At 43.8% G+C, this 27,540-nt stretch overlaps 1 protein-coding gene across 1 annotated transcript in view; it reads left to right on the plus strand.

The window, feature by feature from the left end:
• Positions 1–27,540, plus strand: part of LOC124017279 (ephrin type-A receptor 8-like) — a 118,735-nt gene that overhangs the window by 45,376 nt on the left and 45,819 nt on the right. Inside the window, 1 exon segment of the mRNA XM_046332557.1 lies at positions 17,086–17,150. Within this exon segment, the coding sequence (XP_046188513.1) occupies positions 17,086–17,150 (65 nt within the window).

The raw sequence follows: 27,540 nt of genomic DNA on the forward strand, positions 1-27,540 counted from the left end.
GGGCAGTGGGGTGATACAGGGATGTAGCTTAAGCCCCACCCTCTTCAACATATACATCCACGAATTGGCGAGGGCACTAAAACAGTCTGCAGCACCCGGCCTCACCCTACTAGAATCTGAAGTCAGTTGCTGATGATCTGGTGCATCTGTCCTCAACCAAGAAGGGCCTGCAGCAGCACCTAGATCTTCTTCACAGAATCTGCGAGACCTGGGCCCTGACAGTAAATCTCAGTACATTTACATTACATTTAAGTCATTTAGCAGACGCTCTTATCCAGAGCGACTTACAAATTGGTGCATTCACCTTATGACATCCAGTGGAACAGTCACTTTACAATAGTGCATCTAAATCTTAAAGGGGGGGGGGTGAGAGGGATTACTTATCCTATCCTAGGTATTCCTTAAAGAGGTGGGGTTTCAGGTGTCTCCAGAAGGTGGTGATTGACTCCGCTGCTTCAATACAGAAATGGTTTGTCGAGATCAGTGTGGAAGAACTTGACTGGCCTGCACAGAGCCTTGACCTCAACCCCATCGAACACCTTTCGGATAAATTGGAATGCCGACTGCGAGCCAAGCCTAATCGCCCAACGTCAGTGCCCGATCTCACTAATGTTCTTGTGCCTGAATGGAAGCCTTCCCAGAAGAGTGGAGGCTGTTATAGCAGAAAAGGGGGCACCAACTCCATATTAATAGCCATGATTTTGGAATGAAAAGTTCAACAAGCAGGTGTCCACACACATTTGGTCATGTAACGTATGTTCATTTAAAATGTATTTTTTATTATTATTCAACCTTTATTTAACTAGGCAAGTTAAATGAGTGAGAACAACAATACCATGCACCCACTAGTTTTCAAAAGGCTTTTGGAGATCCAAAAATGAGGTATGGTACTGTATTCTCAATTGCAGTAAATGACTGGCAGCAATTAGCCAATAAGTTAGTGTAGAATTCCAGGACAAGGTTTATAGATTTCCTAAAATACAGTATATCATTGTATTCTGTGAGGGTGCAGCATTCTCACTCACGGGTGCAACAAATATAGCCTCTTACAAGACACACCTTATTAAAATATGTTAATGAGCGAGAGGCTCCTTCCCTGTCCATAACATTTTCTCTCAATGCACCATTATTAATACTGTAGAACACATTTAAGGTATTTTAAAATTAAATCAAACTTTATTTGTCACATGCGCCGAATACAACAAGTGTAAACCTTGCCGTGAAATGCTTACTTGCAAGTCCTTAACCAACAGTGCAGTTCAAGAACAGTTAAGACAATTTTTACCAAATAGACGAAAGTAAAAAAACTAAAAGAATAAGTAACACAATAAGAATAACAATAACGAGGCTATATACAGGTAGTACCGGTACCGAGTCAGTGTGCGGGGGTACAAGTTAGTTGAGGTCATTTAGGGGTGAAGTGACTATGCATAGATACTAAACAATGAGTAGCAGCAGAGTACAAAAGGGAGGGGGGAGGTTTTACTGCACGTTCTACAGTTTTTTACTGTTAGAATTACAGAAAGGTCTTCAATTGTATTGTAAAACAAATGGTAATCTACTGTATTCAGTTTCAACAGTATCATTCTGTTGATTAATACAGTAAATTACTGATAAAATGACAAAAACAGCTATAACAGTGCACCAAATCTTTCTAACAAGCAAGCCACTTACTGTAAGTTATTTTCTCAAAATGTATGTTAGCTAGCTGGCCACTTAATATAACGTATTTTCTCAAAATGTATGTTAGCTAGCTGGCCACTTAATATAACTTGTTTTTTGAAAATGTATGTTAGCTTGCTAAGTTACCAATGTTATAAATGCCACTCCCAACTGCTGGCTACATCAGGATACAATTTGAAAGCACTAATTAACTCCAAAGGTGGTTATAGCTGTGAACTGCATGCTGACAGTGAATTCAGAGCCATTCAGTGGCTAGCCACACTACAAACAGAATTTTACCAGGTTATGACAGTCCATCACAACATACCCAAGAGTTTCCTGATTAGCAAGGAGTAGTCTGTGTTTCATTTCATTGTGTATTAGAAATACAGTTTGAGATTATTGTTGGGATTTCACCAGTGGTTGAATGGGTAATTCAACTTTCTGCGAACATGTTGTCCAAGGTTGCAACAGTAACCATAGGGGGCGGGGCTTAGCAAAGGGTAAATTGTAACATTGGATTGAGAGAGGGGCCCAATGCATCATCAGCGCAAGACGATCGGAAAGAGACCCCCTGAGGAAGAGAGGGAGAGAAAAGATGGAGAGAGGAAGAGGGGCATGAGGGGGGAGGGGAAGGTGGCAGTGCCATCTGTCTCAGTGACAGTGTTCTGACCCACTGCCCTCCTCAGCACCAGCAAGCCCAAATTAGGACCATCGCCACACCAACTAATTACAATACGAGAGATAGAGGGAGAGAAAGAAAGTAGAGATGGAGAAAGAGAGAGAGAGTAGAAAACGAGATACAGAGATACAGAGATAGGAGGGTGTAAACAGTCTAATTTTAATGTCTGGAACATCAGCTGTTGTGACAGTGAACCCTGGGGCAGACATAAATTCCTCTGGATAAGGAGGCTGGAACACAAACAATGCACACACACACACACACACACACACACACACACACACACACACACACACACACACACACACACACACACACACACACACACACACACACACACACACACACACACACACACACACACACACACACACACACACACACACACACACACACACACACACACACACACAAAGAAAGAAAGAGGGAGGGTAAGGGAGAGGGACAAAGAGAGAGAGCGAGAGAGAGAGAACGAAACAAAATCTCAAAGCTGACTAAATTGCTATCTGACCCTATACAGAGGATATGAATTGGCTGGTTTATCTCTACTCTGTCAGAGATACGAAGCAGAGACAGATCCTTACCAAGTACAGGCTGAGTGACCACCGATTGGCAATAGAAACCGGCAGACATAAAAAGACACGGCTACCCAAAGAGGAGTGTGCATGTGGTCACTGCACAACAGGGGAGGTAGAAACAGAGATGCATTTTCCCCTTCACTGTGAGAAATATTCCACACAAAGAGATTCATTATTCACAGAAATTGCTACATTTATTCCAAATTGTATCTTATTAAACCCAGAGGAAAAACAAAAAATACTAATGGGCAAAGGAGAAACGGCTTCTCTTGCAGCAAAATATATATTTTCCTGCCATAGCCTGAGGGACACTGAATAATAACATCTGCATAGTAAACAGTAACTTACTTATTATTTGTATTATTATTAGTAGTATTATTGTGATTATTATTCCAAATAGTAGTGGTACAGGTAGCATGGGTGATGGTAAGAGTAGTAGTTTAATGATGGTAGTGATAGTTGTGGTAGTAGTAGTAGTAGTAATGATGGTTGTAGTATTGGGGTAGAGATATTAGAGGTAGACATTCTACTAGTGGTTGTGGTGGTAGTAGGGTTAGTTGTAGTATTAGTGTTAATAATAGTGGTGGTAGAAGGGTTAGTTGTAGTATTAATGTTAATAATAGTGGTTGTGGTTGTAGAAGGGTTAGTTGTAGTATTAATGTTAATAATAGTGGTTGTGGTTGTAGTAGGGTTAGTTGTATTATTAATGTTAATAATAGTGGTGGTAGTAGGGTTAGTTGTGGTATTAATGTTAATAATAGTGGTTGTGGTTGTAGAAGGGTTAGTTGTAGTATTAATGTTAATAATAGTGGTGGTAGAAGGGTTAGTTGTATTAATGTTAATTAGTTGTTGTAGTATTAATGTTAATAATAGTGGTTGTGGTTGTAGTAGGGTTAGTTGTATTATTAATGTTAATAATAGTGGTTGTGGTTGTAGTAGGGTTAGTTGTATTATTAATGTTAATAATAGTGGTTGTGGTTGTAGTAGGGTTAGTTGTATTATTAATGTTAATAATAGTGGTTAGTTTAATAATAGTAGTAGGGTTAGTTGTATGTTAATAATAGTGGTTGTGGTTGTAGTATAGGGTTAGTTATGGTATTAATGTTAATAATAGTGGTGGTAGTAGGGTTAGTTGTAGTATTAATGTTAATAATAGTGGTTGTGGTTGTAGTAGGGTTAGTTGTATTATTAATGTTAATAATAGTGGTTGTGGTTAGTAGTAGGGTTAATAATGTGGTTAGGGTTATGGTATTAGTTGTATTATTAATGTTAATAATAGTTAGGTTGTGGTTGTAGTAGGGTTAGTTGTATTATTAATGTTAATAATAGTGGTTGTGGTTGTAGTAGGGTTAGTTGTAGTATTAGTGTTATTTACATTTACATGTTAATAATAGTGGTTGTCGTAGGGTTAGTTGTATTATTAATGTTAATAATAGTGGTGGTAGTAGGGTTAGTTGTATTATTAATGTTAATAATAGTGGTTGTGGTTGTAGAAGGGTTAGTTATGGTATTAATGTTAATAATAGTGGTGGTAGTAGGGTTAGTTGTGGTATTAATGTTAATAATAGTGGTTGTGGTTGTAGAAGGGTTAGTTGTAGTGTTAATGTTAATAATAGTGGTGGTAGTAGGGTTAGTTGTGGTATTAATGTTAATAATAGTGGTTGTGGTTGTAGAAGGGTTAGTTATGGTATTAATGTTAATAATAGTGGTGGTAGTAGGGTTAGTTGTGGTATTAATGTTAATAATAGTGGTTGTAGTAGGGTTAGTTGTAGTATTAGTGTTAATAATAGTGGTGGTATTAGTAAATCTTAATAATAGTGGTGGTAGTAGGGTTAGTTACTTATTAATGTTAATAATAGTGGTTGTAGTAGGGTTAGTTGTAGTATTAATGTTAATAATAGTGGTTGTGGTTGTAGAAGGGTTAGTTGTAGTATTAGTGTTAATAATAGTGGTGGTAGAAGGGTTAGTTGTATTATTAATGTTAATAATAGTGTTGTAGAGGGTTAGTTGTGTATTAATGTTAATAATAGTGGTGGTAGTAGGGTTAGTTGTATTATTAATGTTAATAATAGTGGTTGTAGAACGGTTAGTTGTATTATTAATGTTAATAATAGTGGTTGTAGAAGGGTTAGTTGTATTATTAATGTTAATAATAGTGGTTGTGGTTGTAGAAGGGTTAGTTGTAGTGTTAATGTTAATAATAGTGGTTGTGGTTGTAGAAGGGTTAGTTGTATTATTAATGTTAATAATAGTGGTTGTGGTTGTAGAAGGGTTAGTTGTAGTATTAATGTTAATAATAGTGGTGGTAGTAGGGTTAGTTGTGGTATTAATGTTAATAATAGTGGTTGTGGTTGTAGAAGGGTTAGTTATGGTATTAATGTTAATAATAGTGGTGGTAGTAGGGTTAGTTGGATTAATGTTAATAATAGTGGTTGTGGTTGTAGAAGGGTTAGTTATGGTATTAATGTTAATAATAGTGGTGGTAGTAGGGTTAGTTGTGGTATTAATGTTAATAATAGTGGTTGTGGTTGTAGAAGGGTTAGTTGTATTATTAATGTTAATAATAGTGGTTGTGGTTGTAGTAGGGTTAGTTGTGGTATTCATGTTAATAATAGTGGTGGTAGTAGGGTTAGTTGTAGTATTAATGTTAATAATAGTGGTTGTGGTTGTAGTAGGGTTAGTTGTAGTATTAGTGTTAATAATAGTGGTGGTAGAAATTATGGTATTAATGTTAATAGGTGGTTGTAGAAGGGTTAGCCCAGTTAATAATAGTGGTGGTAGTTTAGTTATGGTATTAATGTTAATAATAGTGGTTGTTTAGTTGTGGTATTAATGTTAATAATAATGGTGGTTAATAATAGTGGTTGTAGGGTTAGTTGTAGTATTAATGTTAATAATAGTGGTGGTAGTGGTTGTTGTAGTTAATAATAGGGTTAGTTGTTAATAATAGTGGTATTAATGTTAATAATAGTGGTGGTAGTTAGGTTTAATGTTAATAATAGTAGTAGGGTTAGTTGTGGTATTAATGTTAATAATAGTGGTTGTAGTAGAAGGTTAGTTATGGTATTAATGTTAATAATAGTGGTGGTAGTAGGGTTAGTTGTGGTATTAATGTTAATAATAGTGGTTGTAGAAGGGTTAGTAGTGTTAATGTTAATAATAGTGGTGGTAGTAGGGTTAGTTGTGGTATTAATGTTAATAATAGTGGTTGTGGTTGTAGAAGGGTTAGTTGTGGTAATGTTAATAATAGTGGTGGTAGTAGTTAAATAATAGTGGTGGTAGTAGGGTTAGTTGTGGTATTAATGTTAATAATAGTGGTTGTAGTAGGGTTAGTTGTGGTAGTTAATAATAGTGGTTAGTTAGTTGTAGTATTAATGTTAATAATAGTGGTGTGTAGTAGGGTTAGTTTAGTTGTAGTATTAATGTTAATAATAGTGGTTGTGGTTGTAGTTAATAATAGGGTTAGTTGTGGTATTAATGTTAATAATAGTGGTTGTGGTTGTAGTAGGGTTAGTTGTGGTATTAATGTTAATAATAGTGGTTGTGGTTGTAGTAGGGTTAGTTGTAGTATTAATGTTAATAATAGTGGTTGTGGTTGTAGTAGGGTTAGTTGTGGTATTAATGTTAATAATAGTGGTGGTAGTAGGGTTAGTTGTGGTATTAATGTTAATAATAGTGGTGGTAGTAGGGTTAGTTGTGGTATTAATGTTAATAATAGTGGTGGTAGTAGGGTTAGTTGTGGTATTAATGTTAATAATAGTGGTGGTAGTAGGGTTAGTTGTGGTATTAATGTTAATAATAGTGGTTGTGGTTGTAGAAGGGTTAGTTGTAGTATTAATGTTAATAATAGTGGTTGTGTAGGGTTAGTTGTGGTATTCATGTTAATAATAGTGGTGGTAGTAGGGTTAGTTGTGGTATTAATGTTAATAATAGTGGTTGTGGTGGTAGTAGGGTTAGTTATGGTATTAATGTTAATAATAGTGGTTGTGGTGGTAGAAGGGTTAGTTGTAGTGTTAATGTTAATAATAGTGGTTGTGGTTGTAGAAGGGTTAGTTGTAGTATTAATGTTAATAATAGTGGTTGTGGTTGTAGTAGGGTTAGTTGTGGTATTAATGTTAATAATAGTGGTGGTAGCATTCATTTTAGTAGTAATAATAGTAGCATATTCATTTTCCATGTTTAGCCTTTTATTGTCCCTACTATTTATTCCATTTTTCAATTTTTACTATTCAATGTTACCATTTTATTTTGTTATTTCCATTATTTATTTATTTGTATTATTATTTACTACCATGTTATCTTATTATGCTATCTAACCTCCAATCGAGCTTCAATGCCATACAACACTCCTTCGGTGACCTCCAACTGCTCTTAAACGCTAGTAAAACCAAATGCATGCTTTTCAACCGATCGCTGCCTGCACCCGCATGCCCGACTAGCATCACCACACTGGATGGTTCCGACCTTGAATATGTGGTCACCTATAAGTACCTAGGTGTCTGGCTAGACTGCAAACTCTCCTTCCTTACCCATATCAAACATCTCCAATCAAATCAAGAATCGGCTTTCTATTCCGCAACAAAGCCTCCTTCACTCACGCTGCCAAGCTTACCCTAGTAAAACTGTCTATCCTACCGATCCTCGACTTCGGCGACGTCATCTACAAAATTGCTTCCAACACTCTACTCAGCAAACTGGATGCAGTTTATCACAGTGCCATCCGTTTTGTCACTAAAGCACCTTATACTACCCACCACTGCGACTTGTATGCTCTAGTCGGCTGGCCCTCGCTACATATTCGTCGCCAGACCCACTGGCTTCAGGTCATCTACAAGGCCATGCTAGGCAAAGCTCCGCCTTATCTCAGCTCACTGGTCACGATGGCAACACCCATCCGTAGCACGCGCTCCAGCAGGTGTATCTCATTGATCATCCCTAAAGCCAACACCTCATTCAGCCGCCTTTCGTTCCAGTACTCTGCTGCCTGTGACTGGAACGAATTGCAAAAATCACTGAAGTTGGAGACTTTTATCTCCCTCACCAACTTCAAACATCAGCTAGCTGAGCAGCTAACCGATCGCTGCAGCTGTACATAATCTATTGGTAAATAGCACACCCATTTTCACCTACCTCATCCCCACAGTTTTTATTGATTTACTTTTCTGCTCTTTTGCACACCAATATCTCTACCTGTACATGATCATTTATCACAATATTGTTAATCTGCAATATTGTAATTATTCGCCTACCTCCTCATGCCTTTTGCACACATTGTATATAGACTCCCCTTTTTTCTCTGTGTTATTGACTTGTTAATTGTTTACTCCATGTGTAACTCTGTGTTGTCTGTTCACACTGCTATGCTTTATCTTGGCCAGGTCACAGTTGCAAATGAGAACCTGTTCTCAACTAGCCTACCTGGTTAAATAAAGGTGAAATAAAAAATAAAAATAAAATTTAAAAAATTCTTCATTATTGTTATTACATTGTATATTGTATAAATTGTTGCAATATTGACACAATGTTTTTGATGCCAAAAAAGCGTCTTGAATTTGAAAGGGAGAGAGAGACGGAGGGAGAGAGACAGGAGGGAGAGAGACAGAGGGAGAGAGATGGAGGGAGAGAGACAGAGGGAGAGAGATGGAGGAGAGAGACGGAGGGACGAGAGACGGAGGGAGAGACGGAGGAGAGAGACAGGAGGGAGAGAGACGGAGGGAGAGAGACGGAGGGAGAGAGACGGAGGGAGAGAGACGGAGGAGAGAGACGGAGGGAGGAGGGAGAGACGGAGGGAGAGACGGAGGGAGAGGAGGAGGGAGAGAGACGGAGGGAGAGAGACGGAGGGAGAGAGACGGAGGGAGAGAGACGGAGGGAGAGAGACGGAGGAGAGACGGAGGAGAGAGGAGGGAGAGACGGAGGAGAGAGACGGAGGGAGAGACAGAGGGAGAGAGACAGAGGGAGAGAGACGGAGAGAGACGGAGGGAGAGAGACGGAGGGAGAGAGACGGAGGAGAGAGACAGAGGGAGGAGACAGAGACGGAGGGAGAGAGACGGAGGGAGAGAGACGGAGGGAGAGAGACGGAGGAGAGAGGAGGGAGAGAGACGGAGGAGAGAGACGGAGAGAGAGACAGAGGAGAGAGGAGAGAGAGAGACGGATGGAGAGAGACGGAGGGAGAGAGACGGAGGGAGAGAGACGGAGGAGAGAGACGGAGAGACGGAGGGAGAGAGACGGAGGAGAGAGAGGAGGAGAGAGACGGAGGGAGAGAGATGGAGGGAGAGAGACAGAGGGAGAGGAGGAGGGAGAGAGACGGAGGGAGAGAGACAGGAGGGAGAGAGACGGAGGGAGAGAGGCGGAGGGAGAGAGACGGAGGGAGAGAGACGGAGGGAGAGAGATGGAGGGAGAGAGATGGAGGGAGAGAGACGGAGGGAGAGAGACGGAGGGAGAGAGACAGAGGGAGAGAGATGGAGGGAGAGAGACGGAGGGAGAGAGATGGAGAGAGAGATGGAGGGAGAGAGACGGAGGGAGAGATGGAGACGGAGGGAGAGAGGAGGGAGAGAGACAGAGGGAGAGATGGAGGGAGAGAGACGGAGGGAGAGAGACGGAGGAGAGAGACGGAGGGAGAGAGACGGATGGAGGGAGAGAGATGGAGGGAGAGAGACGGAGGAGAGAGATGGAGGGAGAGAGACGGAGGGAGAGAGATGGAGGGAGAGAGACAGAGGGAGAGAGATGGAGGGAGAGAGACGGAGGGAGAGAGACAGAGGAGAGAGAGATGGAGGGAGAGAGACGGAGGAGAGAGATGGAGGGAGAGAGACGGAGGAGAGAGATGGAGGAGAGAGAGGAGGGAGAGAGACAGAGGAGAGAGACGGAGGGAGAGAGGAGGAGAGAGATGGAGGGAGAGACGGAGGGAGAGAGATGGAGGGAGAGAGACAGAGGGAGAGAGATGGAGGGAGAGAGATGGAGGGAGAGAGACAGAGGGAGAGAGATGGAGGGAGAGAGACGGAGGAGAGAGATGGAGGGAGAGAGACGGAGGAGAGAGATGGAGGGAGAGAGACGGAGGGAGAGAGATGGAGGGAGAGAGACGGAGGAGAGAGATGGAGGGAGAGAGACGGAGGGAGAGAGATGGAGGGAGAGAGACGGAGGAGAGAGACGGAGGGAGAGAGACAGAGGAGGAGAGAGATGGAGAGAGAGAGGAGGGAGAGAGACGGAGGGAGAGAGACGGAGACGGAGAGAGAGACGGAGGGAGAGAGACGGGAGAGAGACGGAGGGAGAGAGACGGAGGGAGAGAGACGGAGGGAGAGAGACGGAGGGAGAGAGACGGAGGGAGAGAGACGGAGGGAGAGAGGAGAGAGAGACGGAGGGAGAGAGACGGAGGGAGAGAGACGGAGGAGAGAGACGGAGGGAGAGAGACAGAGGGAGAGAGACGGAGGGAGAGAGACGGAGGGAGAGAGACGGAGGGAGAGAGACGGAGGGAGAGAGACGGAGGAGAGAGACAGAGGGAGAGAGACGGAGGAGAGAGACGGAGGGAGAGAGACGGAGGGAGAGAGACGGAGGGAGAGAGACAAAGGAGAGAGACGGAGGGAGAGAGACGGAGGAGAGAGACGGAGGGAGAGAGACAGAGGGAGAGAGATTGAGGGAGAGAGACGGAGGGAGAGAGACGGAGGGAGAGAGACGGAGGAGAGAGACGGAGGAGAGAGACGGAGGGAGAGAGACGGAGGAGAGAGATGGAGGGAGAGAGACGGAGGGAGAGAGACGGAGGGAGAGAGACAGAGGGAGAGAGATGGAGGGAGAGAGACGGAGGGAGAGAGACAGAGGAGAGAGACGGAGGGAGAGAGACGGAGGGAGAGAGACGGAGGGAGAGAGACGGAGGGAGAGAGATGGAGGGAGAGAGATGGAGGGAGAGAGACGGAGGGAGAGAGACGGAGGGAGAGAGACAGAGGGAGAGAGATGGAGGGAGAGAGACGGAGGGAGAGAGATGGAGGGAGAGAGATGGAGGGAGAGAGACGGAGGAGAGAGATGGAGGGAGAGAGACGGAGGGAGAGAGATGGAGGGAGAGAGACAGAGGGAGAGAGATGGAGAGGGAGGAGAGACGGAGGAGGAGACGGAGGGAGAGAGATGGATGGAGGGAGAGAGATGGAGGGAGAGAGACGGAGGGAGAGAGATGGAGGGAGAGAGACAGAGAGACAGAGGGAGAGAGACGGAGGGAGAGAGACGGAGGAGAGAGACGGAGGGAGAGAGACGGAGGAGAGAGATGGAGGGAGAGAGACGGAGGGAGAGAGGAGGGAGAGAGAGGAGGGAGAGAGAGAGGAGAGAGAGATGGAGGGGGAGAGACGGAGGGAGAGAGATGGAGGGAGAGAGACGGAGGAGAGAGATGGAGGGAGAGAGACGGAGGAGAGAGATGGAGGGAGAGAGACGGAGGGAGAGAGATGGAGGGAGAGAGACGGAGGGAGAGAGATGGAGGGAGAGAGACGGAGGAGAGAGATGGAGGGAGAGAGACGGAGGAGAGAGATGGAGGGAGAGAGATGGAGGAGAGAGATGGAGGGAGAGAGACGGAGGAGAGAGACGGAGGAGAGAGATGGAGGGAGAGAGACAGAGGGAGAGAGATGGAGGGAGAGAGACAGAGGGAGAGAGATGGAGGGAGAGAGACGGAGGGAGAGAGACGGAGGGAGAGAGACGGAGGGAGAGAGGCGGAGGGAGAGAGGCGGAGGGAGAGGAGGGGAGAGACGGAGGGAGAGAGATGGAGGGAGAGAGACGGAGGGAGAGAGACGGAGGGAGAGAGACGGAGGGAGAGAGACGGAGGGGGAGAGACAGAGGGAGAGAGATGGAGGGAGAGAGACAGAGGGAGAGATATGGAGGGAGAGAGACGGAGGGAGAGAGACGGAGGGAGAGAGACGGAGGGAGAGAGATGGAGGGAGAGAGATGGAGGGAGAGAGACAGAGGGAGAGAGATGGAGGGAGAGAGACGGAGGGAGAGAGACAGAGGGAGAGAGACGGAGGGAGAGAGGCGGAGGGAGAGAGGCGGAGGGAGAGAGGCGGAGGGGGAGAGACGGAGGGGGAGAGACGGAGGAGAGGGAGGGAGAGAGATGGAGGGAGAGAGACGGAGGGAGAGAGACGGAGGGAGAGAGACGGAGGGTGAGAGACGGAGGGAGAGAGACAGAGGGAGAGAGACAGGGAGAGAGACGGAGGGAGAGAGACAGAGGGAGATTTTATTACATTTTTTTTTGTCCCCATTTGTACTAATCTTCCAAGAGTCCTTAAACATTAAAATACAATTTATAATACAAACACACTTTCACATAACACACTATTACAAACATACATAATATACTAGCATAATGACCCAATAAATACTAAATCTAAAAAATATTGATTCTTCATCTACTATAGTCCCACAACATTTCTATATACTATATTTAAATTGTTTTAAAATAATGTTTAAATTTATATATTGAAAGGTTTCCAGTTTGCTCAGTTAATTTATTCCATTTTTTATTGCTCTAAATCGAAATGTTCTTTTGCCTATTTATCTTTTCTGTCTGGATAATGCATAGATGGTGGACAATCTATTCCTAGTATTTACGGAATGTCTGTCTCTTACCAACTGAATACCGTTGTGAATAGAACTTGTCCGTTTTAAATTATGTATATTATAAAATAAAATAAGCATGTTTTTTTCAATTATCTTGTCAATTGATGACCAACCAAGAACACTGAGCATGACTGCAACAGAAGAACCATATCTCCACCTTAAAACAATCCTTGCTGCTTTATTCTGTGCATTCTGCAGCCTCCTAACTTAACTTGATTCCCCCAGACCACCCAACAGCAGTTCACCTGACTCTCAATTAATGCTTGTGTTATTTGATGAAGAATTTGAAAGGGAGAGAGAGACAGAGGGAGAAAGACAGAGGGAGAGAGACAGAGGGAGAGAGACAGAGGGAGAGAGACAGAGAAACAGACAGAGACACAGAGACAGAGACAGAGAGAGAGAGAGAGAGAGAGAGAGAGAGAGAGAGAGAGAGAGAGAGAGAGAGAGAGAGAGAGAGAGAGAGAGAGAGAGAGGGTGCAATAATATTACACTGAATACTGGCACATCTACACATACTGAAATAGGAAATACACTGCCAGAGAGAGTGAGAAGCTAGCTGGCACAGAGTAAGATTTATAGCCCTCTCTGGGCCTGGCTAGGGCTAGATCTTGGGGACCCTGTAACTCAGCTGGTGCAGGGCCCCTGGGATCCATCCGTTGGCACTGAGTATGGTGCCAGAGGCTGGCCTTGGCTGGAGGAGGTGGCTCGCCAACTATGGCAGAGGAATGTGGTACACCGGCCACAACTGTCGTTGGCTGCTGGCTGGCTGCTGCTGGGGTTGGTGACTCTCTCACCACTGCTGAAGGCAATGGCTACCTTTTGAAGCAAGTTGAGACCCCTGGGCGAGGCTCATCAGGGATCTGGAGGCAGGGGCTGGCTGGGCCACAGAGATTAGGTCAGGTGGTTCCCCAGGTGCAAGGGCAGGAGAGTCTTCCCGTGCAGGAGGGGAAACTGACTATTGACCTGATATGGAGAACAACTGAGAGCTAGAACAACTGTAGATCTCTGGGCCTACTGGAGGAATAGGGAACTCTGAGCCTAGTGGGGTAAGAGCCTGATGACTCACCTGGGCTAGGGACTGAGAGCTGACTAGGGCTGGGGACAGCAGACCTATTAGAGTTGTGGACTGATGACCTAGTTATATAGACTGAGGGCCTAGTTATATAGACTGATGACCGAGTTATATAGACTGAGGGCCTAATTATATAGACTGAGGGCCTAGTTATATAGACTGATGACCGAGTTATATAGACTGAGGGCCTAATTATATAGTCTGAGGGCCTAGTTATATAGACTGAGTGCTTAGTTATATAGACTGAGTGCCTAGCACAGGAAACATGTGGCCTATCAAGACAGGAAGCTCTAAGCCTGAAAGGCTAGGGAGCTGCAGGCTAAGTAGGTCTGGAGACAGCAAGCCTAATGCAGCAAATGTTGGGCCAAGTAGGACAGGAGGCTCTAAACCTGGTGGCTTGGCAACTGTCTACCAACTAAGGCAGGGGGCTGCGATACATACAGGGCCAGAGACTGCAGACCTGCAGACGGGGCAACTAACTTAGGTCTTAGCTCTATAGGGGGCTCTAAGCCTGGCAGGATAGGGAGGCACCTTACCCTAACTGGGTAAGGTGCCTAAAGGCCTGGCAGAGCAGCACACTTAGGGGAAGGGGGGATGTAGGGGTACGTCTGACCTATTGAAGGGCAGGATACTCAAAGCCTACCTGAGGGGCAGGGCACTGAAGGTCTAGCAGAGAGCCACGGAACTCTAAACCTGACCCTACCAGGAAGGACAGGAACTCTAACCTTGCTGGGAAGGAAGGGAAATCTGACCCTGCCGTGAAGGAAGTGAAATCTGACCCTGCCAGGAAGGAAGGGCACTCCGACCTTACCTTGGTGGCGGGGAACTCTGACCCTACCGTGGTCGCGGGGTACCCTAAACCTACCGTGGTAGCGGGGAACTGAATGTCTAGGTCAGGGGGTACATTGGGGGTGACTACTGGTGGTTCACCCAGGGTGATTTTGGATGGGTCCACCATGGAGCAGACTGGAGGGTTCCCTGAGTTGAGGTCTGTACGATCTGTAGGTATTGGGGTCCTCGAGCTTGGAAATAACAGGGTGCAGCAGGGACCCCAGGGACCCCAGGCCTGAGACCGGCAGGTCCCACCAGGCAAAGGCTAACAGGGCTGGGCCAGCAGGAACGGTCTGAGTCCTTGTGGCCACAGGCTGAACTTCGAAGACAGGATGGGGCTTATCCCATCGGTCGGAGCAGTCAGCTGTGAATGTCCTCACCCACTAGTACTTAATTCTGATTGGTTTTGGTTCTGTGTGCTGTCCAGTTAGAACACGATTTGAGGCACACGCACACACACACACACACACACACACACACACACACACACACACACACACACACACACACACACACACACACACACACACACACACACACACACACACACACACACACACACACACACACACACACACACACACACACACACACACACACACACACACACACCTCACTCCCCTGCTGAATTGCATGTATTATATTATACAGACCATACTGAGGTTTAGGCTCCCAGGGCTCAGAGGGTAAACTGGGTCAAGGTGACATCACCTGCTGTGATGCTCTGCTTCAGGTTGCTGTGACAACGGCCCCGGCCTCAGGCATCCTACCTCATCTATCACACCTGTCACAAAGGTGCGTGTGTCTCTGTCTGGTGTCACAGCCCAATTCAGTGTGAGCTGAGCTGTGCAACACAAAGCAGCGTGACACAGAGATACAAAACCTCACCTACGCCTCCACATTTCTCCGGGTCACCTTGGAGCCTGCATTAACATGAGCCCGGGGGATAGCTGGCTGTCTGGGCTGGGATGTGTCTCCATGCTGGATGGATGGCTGTCTGGGCTGGGATGTGTCTCCATGCTGGACGGATGGCTGTCTGGGCTGGGATGTGTCTCCATGCTGGATGGATGTCTGAGGCTGGGGTTGGAATGGAGAAGTATGAGTTGTAAATGGGAGTGTGTGCTGATCGACTTTATTGATCACCCAGTGAGAAACGTCAACAGTGGGAAGGTGATTAGTTAGCCCATTAAAGTCTGACCCAGCAGCCACACACGTGTGTGCACAGCAAGGTTATTTATTGTAAACTGAACTAAGTAAGGCTAAAACTAGTTATGTTAACTGAAATCAAATAATTAAACCATTTGAAAAATGAAAACTAAACTAAAGCTATATTGAAACGTATATATTTGACTCCAAAACTAACTAAAATCATTTTTCCAAATTGTATATACTAACAAGAGACTGGACTCATGGGAATACTTTTCCACAAATGTGGAAGGCAGGCAAGTGCAGGGGATAACATTCTAGCCAATGAGAGGGCAGATTCACATGTGAACAACAGGCACAACTCCGATATAACATTGTTTTTCTCAAAGATGCCGGGATGCCACATGCGTCGACTTATACATTTGTAACAACCTGAACATTACAAAACTTCTATTCAATCAAATAAGCCTCACATAGCAAATCAGAAATTATATTTCATGTTCACTAAATTTGACACTCTCCCATTGATTTCCATACAAAAAAATCCCCTCTTCCACTGGTTAACGTTGTATTTTCGCTACGTAGCTAGCGTAGCCAAAGGGCAATTTCAGAGTGTGAGAAATAGCAATACAAACATTCAACTCTAAACTTCCAGTGGTCGGTCGAAAACAGCAAAACCCCTTATGGGATTACTTTGAGTACTTTCTGTCAGACAGAGGTAACAGTACTAGACCCTTCGTACATGTCGTACTAAAGTTAAAAAGCATTGGATTGGTGGTAGCATGGACAAGAGACAATACTTAACCTAACCTAGGTCCTAACCCATCAACTTGCCTATTATTATTGTCATGCCATCCAACAAATGTAAACACCTGAAGTTTGCTAAACCGCATTGACACTTGGATTGGAACCGGTTCTATGATCAGATGACATGAAAGTAGATCTCTTCGGCTACGCAGACCAGTGGTGGGGTTGAGGTCTAAAGGAGGGTGCATAAGCTAAAAAGAACCCCACACCTACTGTCAAACATGGCGGCGGATCTTAGATGTTATGGCTCTTTTTTTCTTCATGGGACTATTTGTATGATTTCTTTTATACCGTCTTTTTTCCTTTTCTTTATCAAGGTTTCCAATCGTTTTGGACCTGACGGTACTTTCTGTCCCTAACACTGGAAATAAAACGGAAAATAAACCAAATAAAACTGGCAGATCAGGTCAGAAAAAGAACTGAAACTAAACAGATTTTTCGAATAAAAATTGAAAAACGAACAAAAATGAAACACAACTATAATAACCTTGGCGCACAGACACACTCACTGTTACCAATGTGTAATATCCTTCAGCTCAGGAATGGGAACGATAGCTACCTGTGGGAGACACAAAGCCATGTAATGGTGTCTCCAAATGTACAAATACGTATCACAGATGTCTTTGCAGCTGTCCATGCACTCTGTCATTATAGTGTGTGTGACTGTGAGTACAACACACATTTCATATATATTTATCCTCACAGATGTTCTTTCTGTTTTGCAGTGAATCTACTAGACACATCCTCAATATCAGGGGACTGGGGCTGGCTAACATATCCATCACATGGGGTAAGTATTTATCCTGTGTGTGTGCGTGCGTGTGGACGTGCGTGTAATCCATTTCAGGACTGAAGCAGAGATACAGTGGAGTAGTAAAGTGTATTAACTAGAACTTTTTCTTGAAAGTGCCAGTAAAGTGTAATAATGACCCACTGGACACAGACGTCAATTCAACGCCTATTTGAAATGAAATGATGTGGAAACAACGATGATTCAACCAGTGTGTGCCCAGTGGTGAGATGCATGGAACTGGTACACTGATGTCCTCATTATTCTGCCATCAGCGTCCTTTCCGCCTATCTCGTCAGTCTGACACATTGTTTGATCTCACAATAGAGCAAAGAGGAGCGGGAAGACAGAGGCAGAGAGAAGGGGGAGGAGAACAAGGGGAAGGAAGAGGAGACAAGTGTAAATCACTTTGAGACACAGTGACAAGTGGGAAGAAATGCGATCCATTTATATAGTTATTGTTAAGAGGCAGAGGGGGAAGATAAAAGACAGAGGAAGAACGACGATGGGGGAAGGGGGGTTGAGCAGGAAAGGATGAAAGGGGATGGATAAGATAAGTAGTAAATGTTGGAGAGGTATCAGAAAGAGGAGACGAATAGAACTGGTGGAGGGAGGAGAATGAGAAGCTAAGGAGAAGAGAGAGGAGAACGAGAAGTGAAAGAAAAAGGAGGAGAGGAGAGAGCTGTCCCCTGTTTCCTCCTCAGTAAATTAGCATATTGTAACAGTGGGGGATGATGCGTGGGGTATTGAATTAGCCACTCTCAGAGTGATCAGGGCAGTGAGTTGTCCCTGTCCTGCCACACACGCTCACACAAACACACACACACACACACACACAAACACACACACGTGAATGTGCGTTAGAGCTGTCACTTTCCTCTCCACGCTCCTGTCAGAGATGTCACCATGGTGATTTACCCAGCATGCCTCAATCCCCACTGGGACACAATTACCCAATCAACCAATCAGCTCATTGTCTGATGATGTGATTGTTAAGAAACAGACATGAGAAAATAGACTCCTCCGGCTGCAGAGTTGGGTCAGTGGTTCCCAAACCTTTATAGTCCCGTACTCCTTCAAACATTCAACCCCCAGCTACCCCCTCTAGCACCAGGGTCAGCTCAATCTCAAATGTTGTTTTTTGCCATCATTGTAAGCCTGCCACACACACAAACTATTAGATGCATTTATTAAACTTAAGAATGAGTGTGAGTTTTTGCCACAACCCGGCTCATGGGAATTGACAAAGAGCTGTTATAGGACCAGGGCACAAATAATAATATAATAATAATCAATAATTTTGCTCTTTATTTAGCCATCTTACATATAAAACCTTATTTGTTCATCAGAAATTGTGAATAACTCACCACAGGTCAATGAGAAAGGTGTGCTTGAAAGGATGCACATAACTCAATGTTGGGTTGTATTGGAGAGAGTCTGTCTTAAATCATTTTCCACACACAGTCTGTGCCTGTATTTAGTTGTCATGCTAGTGAGGGCCGAGAATCCACTCTCACATAGGTATGTGGTTGCAAAGGGCATCAGTGTCTTAATCGCGCAATTTGCCAAGACATGATACTCTGAGCGCAGCCCTATCTAAAAATCTGTCAGTGGCTTCTGATTAAATTACATTTTCGCAGAACTGCTCGTTGCAATTTTGATGAGGCTCTCCTTGTTCAGATATTGGTAACTGGACTGGAGGCAGGGCGTGAAAGGGTTAACGAACCCAGTTGCTTGTGTCGTCCATTTTGGGAAAGTACCTTGTCGTGGAAATTTCCTGTATTTACTAAATCATGAGAGCAAACCACACACAAGTCAGAGTTATCATAAAGTCCATCTTTAATTATATGAGCTCCATCACAACCCTGTGACTCTCAGATCAATTCAGTGTCTATAAATGAATTCTCTGAGAGTCCTTACACATTGCCACTGAGATCCTTTATAGCAAAGACCCACATAGCCAGACAGCATTGGCCATAATTTATCGTTCAGCTTTGTCTCCTAAACTATGTTCTTTTCTCAAACTCAGAACCATAAAACAAATCCTCATATCAACAGGCATATATCAAATCCACCCCTCCTTGACAAGATCACAGAGACACATTGACTGGCACACAGACATTGTGGAGCCAAGAGATACACGCTTGACCTCTCCCCTCTCTGCGGCCCAAGTAACTTAGTCCTGACAGAGAACAGATGACTGCAAATGGCCACAGTATCATACAAAAATAAACATTCTGATTAGAAGTAACTTACACACATATAATGAATATACAACATCTTACCTATGTTACCAACTAATTCTGATTATTCCCCAACAACCTGCATAACTGCGCACCCAGATCACGTAGGTGATTCAATATATCACATTTGACATTGTCCTTAAGCTTGAGTTCCTTTGCACACAAAAATCATACAATGATGGAAAGACCTGTGTGTTGTCCTTGTTAATGCAGACAGAGAAGAGCTCCAACGTCTTTATTATAGCCTCAATGTTGTTCTGCGCAGTCTGTAATCCTAGATACAGAAGAGCTCCAACTCCTAGATACAGATCACCAGATAGACCAATTCAAAAAAATGTGTCAATACTTTGCCCCTTGATAACCAGTGCACTTCTGTATGTTGTAAAAGCGTTACATGGTCGCTGCCCATATCATTGCACAATGCAGAAAATACACAGTTCAGGGGCCTTGCTTTAACAAAGTTAACCAATTTCACTGTAGTGTCCAAAACGTCTTTCAAGCTGTCAGGCATTCCCTTGGCAGCAAGAGCCTCTCTGTGGATGTGTACCCAAGTGGAGTCGGGAGCAACTGCTTGCACGCTCGCTACCACTCCACTTTGTCTCCCTGTCATGGCTTTTGTGCCATCAGTACAGATACCAACACATCTTGACCACTGAAGTCCATTTGATGTCACAAAGTTGTCCAGTAAAAATATCCTCTTCTGTTGTCTTGGTTTCCAGTGGTTTGCAGAAGAGGACGTCTTCCTTAATTGACCCCCTATAAACATAACAGACATATACCAGGAGCTGTGCCAGGCCCGCCACATCTGTTGACTCCGTTAAGCTGTAATGCAAAGAATTCACTGGCTTGTATGCAAAGCAGTAATTGTTTCAAAACATCTCCTGCCATGTCACGGATGCGTCGTGAAACAGTGTTGTTTGATGAAGGAATTGTCTGTATAATTTTTTGGGCCTTTTCCTCCAGCATTGCCCCAGCCATATCCACGGCAGCATGAATAATTAAGTCCTCTACAATAGTATGGGGCTTGCCTGTCCTAGCCACTCGATAGCTCACCATATAAGACGCTTCTAGACCCTTCTTATTAATGGTATCTGTTGCTTTTAAATGTGTCTTACTACTCGAAAGTCGTCTTTATTCTTGCTCAAAAAACTCCTGTGGCTTATTTTTCAAATTGGCATGTTTCGTTTCTAAATGTCTGCGCAAGAGTGAAGGTTTCACCCACAACATTGTAACGGTTAATGTGATTGTATGTTAATTATTTGACTAGGCTAACTGTATTTGACATTGTGTTGCTATTTCGCTGAACACTAGATAGTTTAATTCAATTTTTGGGAGTGAAACGAGGCTACTCAGGAGAGAAAGAAAATTCACCCAAATGTATAGCCCCATTAGAAAATATAAATGTACTGTTTGAATGTTTTTTTTCTTCTATGGAAATCACATTTTTATTTGGCGTACCCCCGACGCAATACCTGAGTTGGGCAAACTCTGTGAGATGTCAGTTTGAAGTTGGCATAAACGTTCCAAGACAACTATCAAAAGCGATGAAATCGAATAAAATGTTATTGGTCCCATACACATATTTAGCAGATGTTATTGCAGGTGTCACGAAATGCGTGTTATTCTAGCTCCAACAATGCAGCAATATCCAACAATTCACAACAATACACACAAATCTAAAAGTAAAATAATGGAATTAAGAAATATATAAATATTAGGACGAGCAATGTCCGAGTGGCATTGACTAAAATGCAGTAGAATAGCATACAGCATATAGATATGAGTTAATCAGTATGTAAACATTATTAAAGTGACTAGTGTTCCATTATTAAAGTGACCAGTGATTCCATGTCTATGTACAGTATACATGGTAGAAGCCTCTAAAGTGCAAGGATGAGTAACCGGGTGGTAGCCGGCTAGTGATGGCTATTTAACAGTAACATGGCCTTGAGATAGAAGCTGTTTTTCAGATAGGGAGTTCTAATCTGCATCACATATGTTATGTAAGTCTCATCCATTCTCAGTGGTGAAAATCCCCTTAAAAGCTCAGTTTAAGAAGGCTCTTAGAAAGCTCTTAGTCAGAACCATAGCAGTGCATAGCAAAGACCTCTCTACCACACATAACTGCACTCAAGACTTGGGTAAGCCTGGGTAATTCAAAACATTTGAGATACCTGCATAATCAAAATGTACTGGATCATTTGATTTGATTTGACAGATGTGAGGATTTATCTGGATATTCATCACTTGGTATTCCTTGAATTCCTGTGTATGTGTTCACATCCCTGCAGTGGCATGTTTATTGTGATGCCTCTCACACACATGTGTGAGGAATAAATAAACTGGAGGAATAGAAGGACAGAAAGAGATGACTGGCAGAAAATGTAACTTTGTGATAGTATGGGAATGCATATATATGTGGACATTTCTGTGTGTGTGTGTGTGTGTGTGTGTGTGTGTGTGTGTGTGTGTGTGTGTGTGTGTGTGTGTGTGTGTGTGTGTGTGTGTGTGTGTGTGTGTGTGTGTGTGTGTGTGTGTGTGTGTGTGTGTGTGTGTGTGTGTGTGTGTGTGTGTGTGTGTGTGTGTGTGTGTGTGTGTGTGTGTGTGTGTGTGTGTGTGTGTGTGTGTGTGTGTGTGTGTGTGTGTGTGTGGTGTGTGTGTGTGCAGTAGTGGTGAGTTGCGTGTGCGTGTGCGTGTGGCAGCAATGCCCTTGTGGAGGGCGGGCTCACCCGTGCGTGGGATCTGTGATGTGCGTGTGTGTACGTGGTGTATGTTGGCAGTAGTGGTGAGTTGCTGAGCTGTGGCAGCAATGCCCTTGTGGAGGGAGGGCTCACCCCATGGGATCTGTGATAAACGGGAGTCATGACAGCTTCTGCAACGAAGCAGACTGATAGGCCACTACACACACACACACACACACACACACGCATACACATACAAACAAAACTCTGGTAATTTCTTAAGATTGAGAGAAAGAGAGATTGAGAGAGAGAGATTGAGAGAGAAAGAGACTATGGACAGAGCGTGAGGTGTGCAGAGATAGAGAGATAGCCCACTGCCTATAGGAAAAGGAATAACAGCAGCAATGGCTGGGCTCCTGGTAGATTAGTCTGTGTGTGAGTGGATGCACGTGTGTCTGTGTCTGTGCACATGCACGTGTGTGTGTGTCTGGTTTGTGTGTGTGTGTTTGTGTTACTGCGTTTGTGGTATGGATTAAAATTGTCTCCCTGCTGCTCATCGATTGTGAAATCCTGGACAGGCCTGGAAAGAGACAGAGAGAAAGAGTGGGGAGGGGAGAGAGAGCATACCGATGTATGTGTGAGCGCCAGTCAGAGATGAAGGGAAGGAGAGAGGGAGCGATGGAGAGGTAAGCACTGGAGAGATAGAGGAAGAGGGGAACATTCCAAAGCTTGTGGCTGACTGTGTGTCCAGGAAACATGAAGCGCAGAATGCGTGTAGAACAGCCAAAGTGTGAACGCTATTTTACACTTCTGCAGAGAGGGGAAGGGAATGGTTGATGTTCAGTATGGTAGGCTACATACCCGTAGAAAGAGGACAGAAATAGATAACCTCAGAATGGAGATATTAGGTACATGGAAAAGACTGGGTCTAATATCTAGATTGACAGGAGAAAGGTCTTAAAATAGATTTTATCAGGACTGACCGATGGGATGTATGACAAACTGTAATAGACTGCTGATTAGCCCTGTGTGTGTGTGTGTGTGAGTGTGCGTGTGTGTGACAGATTGAGAGGTCTTTATTAGCGGCCCTAGCTCTCCCCCCTGTAAGCGGCTCATTTATATGACATCATGAGGTATCACGCCTCCCCGTCAGGGGGCCTCCTACTATCCAATTTAGTCAGGCTGCACTGAGGACGCCCGTGGGCAGCCCCAGGAGCCGCACAGAGCTGCAAAACTCTCTCTCACACACACACACACACCACACACACATACACACAGAGATGTCAGGAACCATCAGGCAGAGCAGGAAGACTTTATTATCTTGCTGTCCACTCCTTATCGGCCATGACAGGTTCATCCACCGGCCGCCCCATAATGCGATCGATACCACTGACAGGACTGGGTGTGTGTGTGTGTGTGGGGGGGGTGATTGTGAAGAGCGGAGGTGATGAACTCACAAAGCACAAACGATGTTTTGCCCAAGTGTCAAAAACCCACGAACCCCCCTCAGTCATTATCATCACACATGCTATTTGTATCTTTCTCAAACATCTTTCTTTCTCTTTAAAAAAAAAACTGTGCACACACACACACACACACACACGCACACAGAGAGAGAGAGAGAGAGAACCCCCCCCCACCCCCCATCGGTCTGAAGCAGGTGCAGTTGTTACCTGAAACAGTGTGTGATTGATGGGACAGTAGAGATGAATCCTGCCAACACACACACACACACACACACACACACACACACACACACACACACACACACACACACACACACACACACACACACACACACACACACACACACACACACACACACACACACACACACACACACACACACACACACACAGACTAGCAGAGAGAGAGAGAGAGAACGAAGGGGATAGAGACCTGAGAGAGAGGGAATGGAACATGGCGTGACCTTCCATTGCCATTGTTGCTAACGTATAGCTTCCTGAATATTGTCAATACCAGTGTACAGTACAAACAGTGTTTTCAATCAATCATCAGGCCTGTTATATAGACCGTATAGAGCATGAAAGTTTCTCTGAAATGGGCTTGGATCGTGAGAGCTTTAAGGCTGAGATTAGTTTATCTATATCTAAAGAAGACACACACACACACACACACACACACACACACACACACACACACACACACACACACACACACACACACACACACACACACACACACACACACACACACACACACACACACACACACACACACACACACACACACACACACACACACACACACACACACACACACACACACACACACAGAAACTGGATATCAGAGTCACACCATTACACCTTCTACCACATTGATATTAGACCTGTGCAATGTTATCGTTGTCACCATGCCCACACAGAGATTAGTTTATCCATATCTATAGAATAGAGAATGCCAAGAGTGTGCAAAGCTGTCATCAAGGCAAAGGGTGGCCACTTTGAAGAATCTAAAATCGAAAATATATTTTAATTTGTTCAACACTTTTTTGGTTACTACATGATTCCGTACATGTTATTTCATAGTTTTATTTATTCACTATTATTCTACAATGTAGAAAATAGTCAAATTAAGAAAAACCCTTGAACGAGTACTGTAGGGGCGTCCAATGTTTTGGACTGGTACTGTATGGTTCATCACAATTCTGTCTCGGAAATCTACGGACAGTTCCTTGGACTTCATGTTATAGTTTCTGATCTGACATGCTCTGTCAACTGTGGGACTGATATAGACAGGTATGTTTCTTCCGAAATCAGTTTGAACAATTGAATTGGTCACAGGTGGACTCCAATGAAGTTGTAGTGACATCTCAAGGATGATCAAAGGAAAGTGGATCCACCTGAACTCAGTTTGCAGTGTCGTAGCAAAGGTGGTGTGAATACTTATGTAAATTGAATATTTAATTTTTAATACATTTCACTTAGTCATTATGGGGTATTGTGTTTAGATGGGTGAAAAAAACCCCGATTGAATCCATTTTGAATTCAGGATGTAACAAAAACTTGTGGAATAAGTCAAGGAATACTTTCTGAAAGAATACTTTCCTTCTCTCTCTTTCATCATCTCTCTATCTTTCTCTCCCTTTCTCACTTTCTCTCCCCCCCTCCCTCCCTCATTTTCCTGTTCTCTCTCTCCCTCTCCCGCTCATTCTCTTTCATTATTTCCCTCACCATTTCTCTCGCTGTCCGTCTGTCTCTCTGTCTTTCTATCCCTCTCTCTTTAACTGGCTTAAAGGGTTATTCCATGCTACGCACTAATCTGAAATGAAATCTCTCTAAGAGCAGAGAGTATTTTTCTCTGTGGTTTCTGTCCTCTGTGATGGAGCCTATGTGTTTCTGCAGACTCAAATAAAATACCTTTTGTTTGCCACATACTTCGTAAACAACAGGCGCAACAATGCAGAGAGAAAGAACATGGAGAAATAATAGACAAGTAAAACGCGTAATAATAAATACACAATGAGTAAGGATAACTTGGCAACATACACGGGGTACCAGTACTGAGTCGATGTGCAGTAGTACGAGGTAATTGAAGTAGATATGTACGGTACATATAACTAGGAATAACAAATAGTAGCAGCAGCGTATGTGACGACTCAAAAAAGGCTGTGGAAGCTTTGACGACACTGAGCAGGATTCTGACTGTTAGGGCTGGTCTTTGGGTGACAAGTGTACTAAACGTGACTCTACTTCTGACTCATCCACTACGAGGGGATTGGGAATGGATGTTATATAGACATCCTGAAAGTGTGCCATATTCACTCTCTTTCTGACGGTGTGTGTACAGTCTTTAGGATGTACTCACACCCCTTGACTCTTTCCACATGTTGTTGTGTTACAGCCTGAATTTAAAATCAATTACATTTAGATTTTTTTGTCACTGGCCTACATACAATACCCCATAATGTCAAAGTGGAAATCTGTTTTTTACAAATTAATTTTAAATGAAAAGCTGAAATGAGTCAATAAGTATTCAACCCCTTTGTTATGGCATGCCTAAGTAAGTTCAGGAGTAAAACAATTGTTAACAAGTCACATAAGTATAAGTTGTATGGAGTCTCTGTGTGCAATGATAGTGTTTAACGTGATTTTGAATGACTACCGTACCTCATCTCATACAATAATCTGTAAGGTCCCTCGGTCAGGCAGTGAACTTCAAACACAAATCCAACCACAAAGATCGGAGGTTTTATAATGCCTATAGGTAGAACAATAAAAAACAGACATTGAAAATCCCTTTAAGCATGGTGAAGTTATTAATTACACTTTGGATGGTGTATCAATACACCCAAAAACTACAAATATCCTGGCGTCCTTCATAACTCAGTTGCCAGAGAGGATGGAAACCGCTCAGGGACTTCACCATGAGGCCAATAGTGACTTTAAAACACTTACAGAGTTTAAGGTCTGTGATAGAATAAAACTGAGGAAGGATCAACATCACTGTCGTTACTCCACAATACTAACTTAATGAACAGAGTGAAAAGAAGGAAGCCTGTAGAGAATACAAGTATTCCAAAACATGCATCCTTGCAACAAACAACTAAAGTAATGCTTTTTGTCCTGAATACAAAGTGTTATGTTTGGAGCAAATCCAATACAACACATCACTGAGTATCATTCTCTAAGCACAGGAAAAATCCCAGAGGAAGACCTGGTTCATTCTGCTTTCCACCAAACATTGGGAGATCAATTCACCTTTCAGCAGGACAATAACCTAAAACACAAGGCCAAATGTACACTGGAGTTGCTTACCAAGAAGAGAGTGAATGTTCCTGAGTGGCCGAGTTACAGTTTTGACTTAAATCTACTTGAAAATCTATGGCAAGACCTGAAAATGGTTGTCTAGCAATAATCAATAACCAATTTGACAGAGCTTTTTTTTTAATATAATGGGCAAATGTTGCACAATTCAGGAGTGGGTGTGAATAGTTACGTAAATTAGATATTTCTGTATTTCTATTTCAATAAATTAGCAAACATTTCAAAAAAACATGTTTTGAGGCTGAAGGTCAAGAGGTATGAATACTTTCTGAAGGCTCATTGTCCTTCTGACAGTTATTCATTTCCTGTAATCCTTTTCTCTCTCTATGTGTAGGTACTCACTCACTCTCACTGTGTAGGTACTCACTCACTCTCACTGTGTAGGTACTCACTCACTCTCACTGTGTAGGTACTCACTCACTCTCACTGTGTAGGTACTCACTCACTCTCACTGTGTAGGTACTCACTCTCACTGTGTAGGTACTCACTCACTCTCACTGTGTAGGTACTCACTCGCTCTCACTGTGTAGGTACTCACTCACTCTCACTGTGTAGGTACTCACTCGCTCTCACTGTGTAGGTACTCACTCGCTCTCACTGTGTAGGTACTCACTCGCTCTCACTGTGTAGGTACTCACTCACTCTCACTGTGTAGGTACTCACTCACTCTCACTGTGTA

The sequence above is a fragment of the Oncorhynchus gorbuscha genome, unplaced genomic scaffold, assembly GCF_021184085.1.
Source record: "Oncorhynchus gorbuscha isolate QuinsamMale2020 ecotype Even-year unplaced genomic scaffold, OgorEven_v1.0 Un_scaffold_17:::fragment_2:::debris, whole genome shotgun sequence".
NCBI lineage: Eukaryota > Metazoa > Chordata > Actinopteri > Salmoniformes > Salmonidae > Oncorhynchus > Oncorhynchus gorbuscha.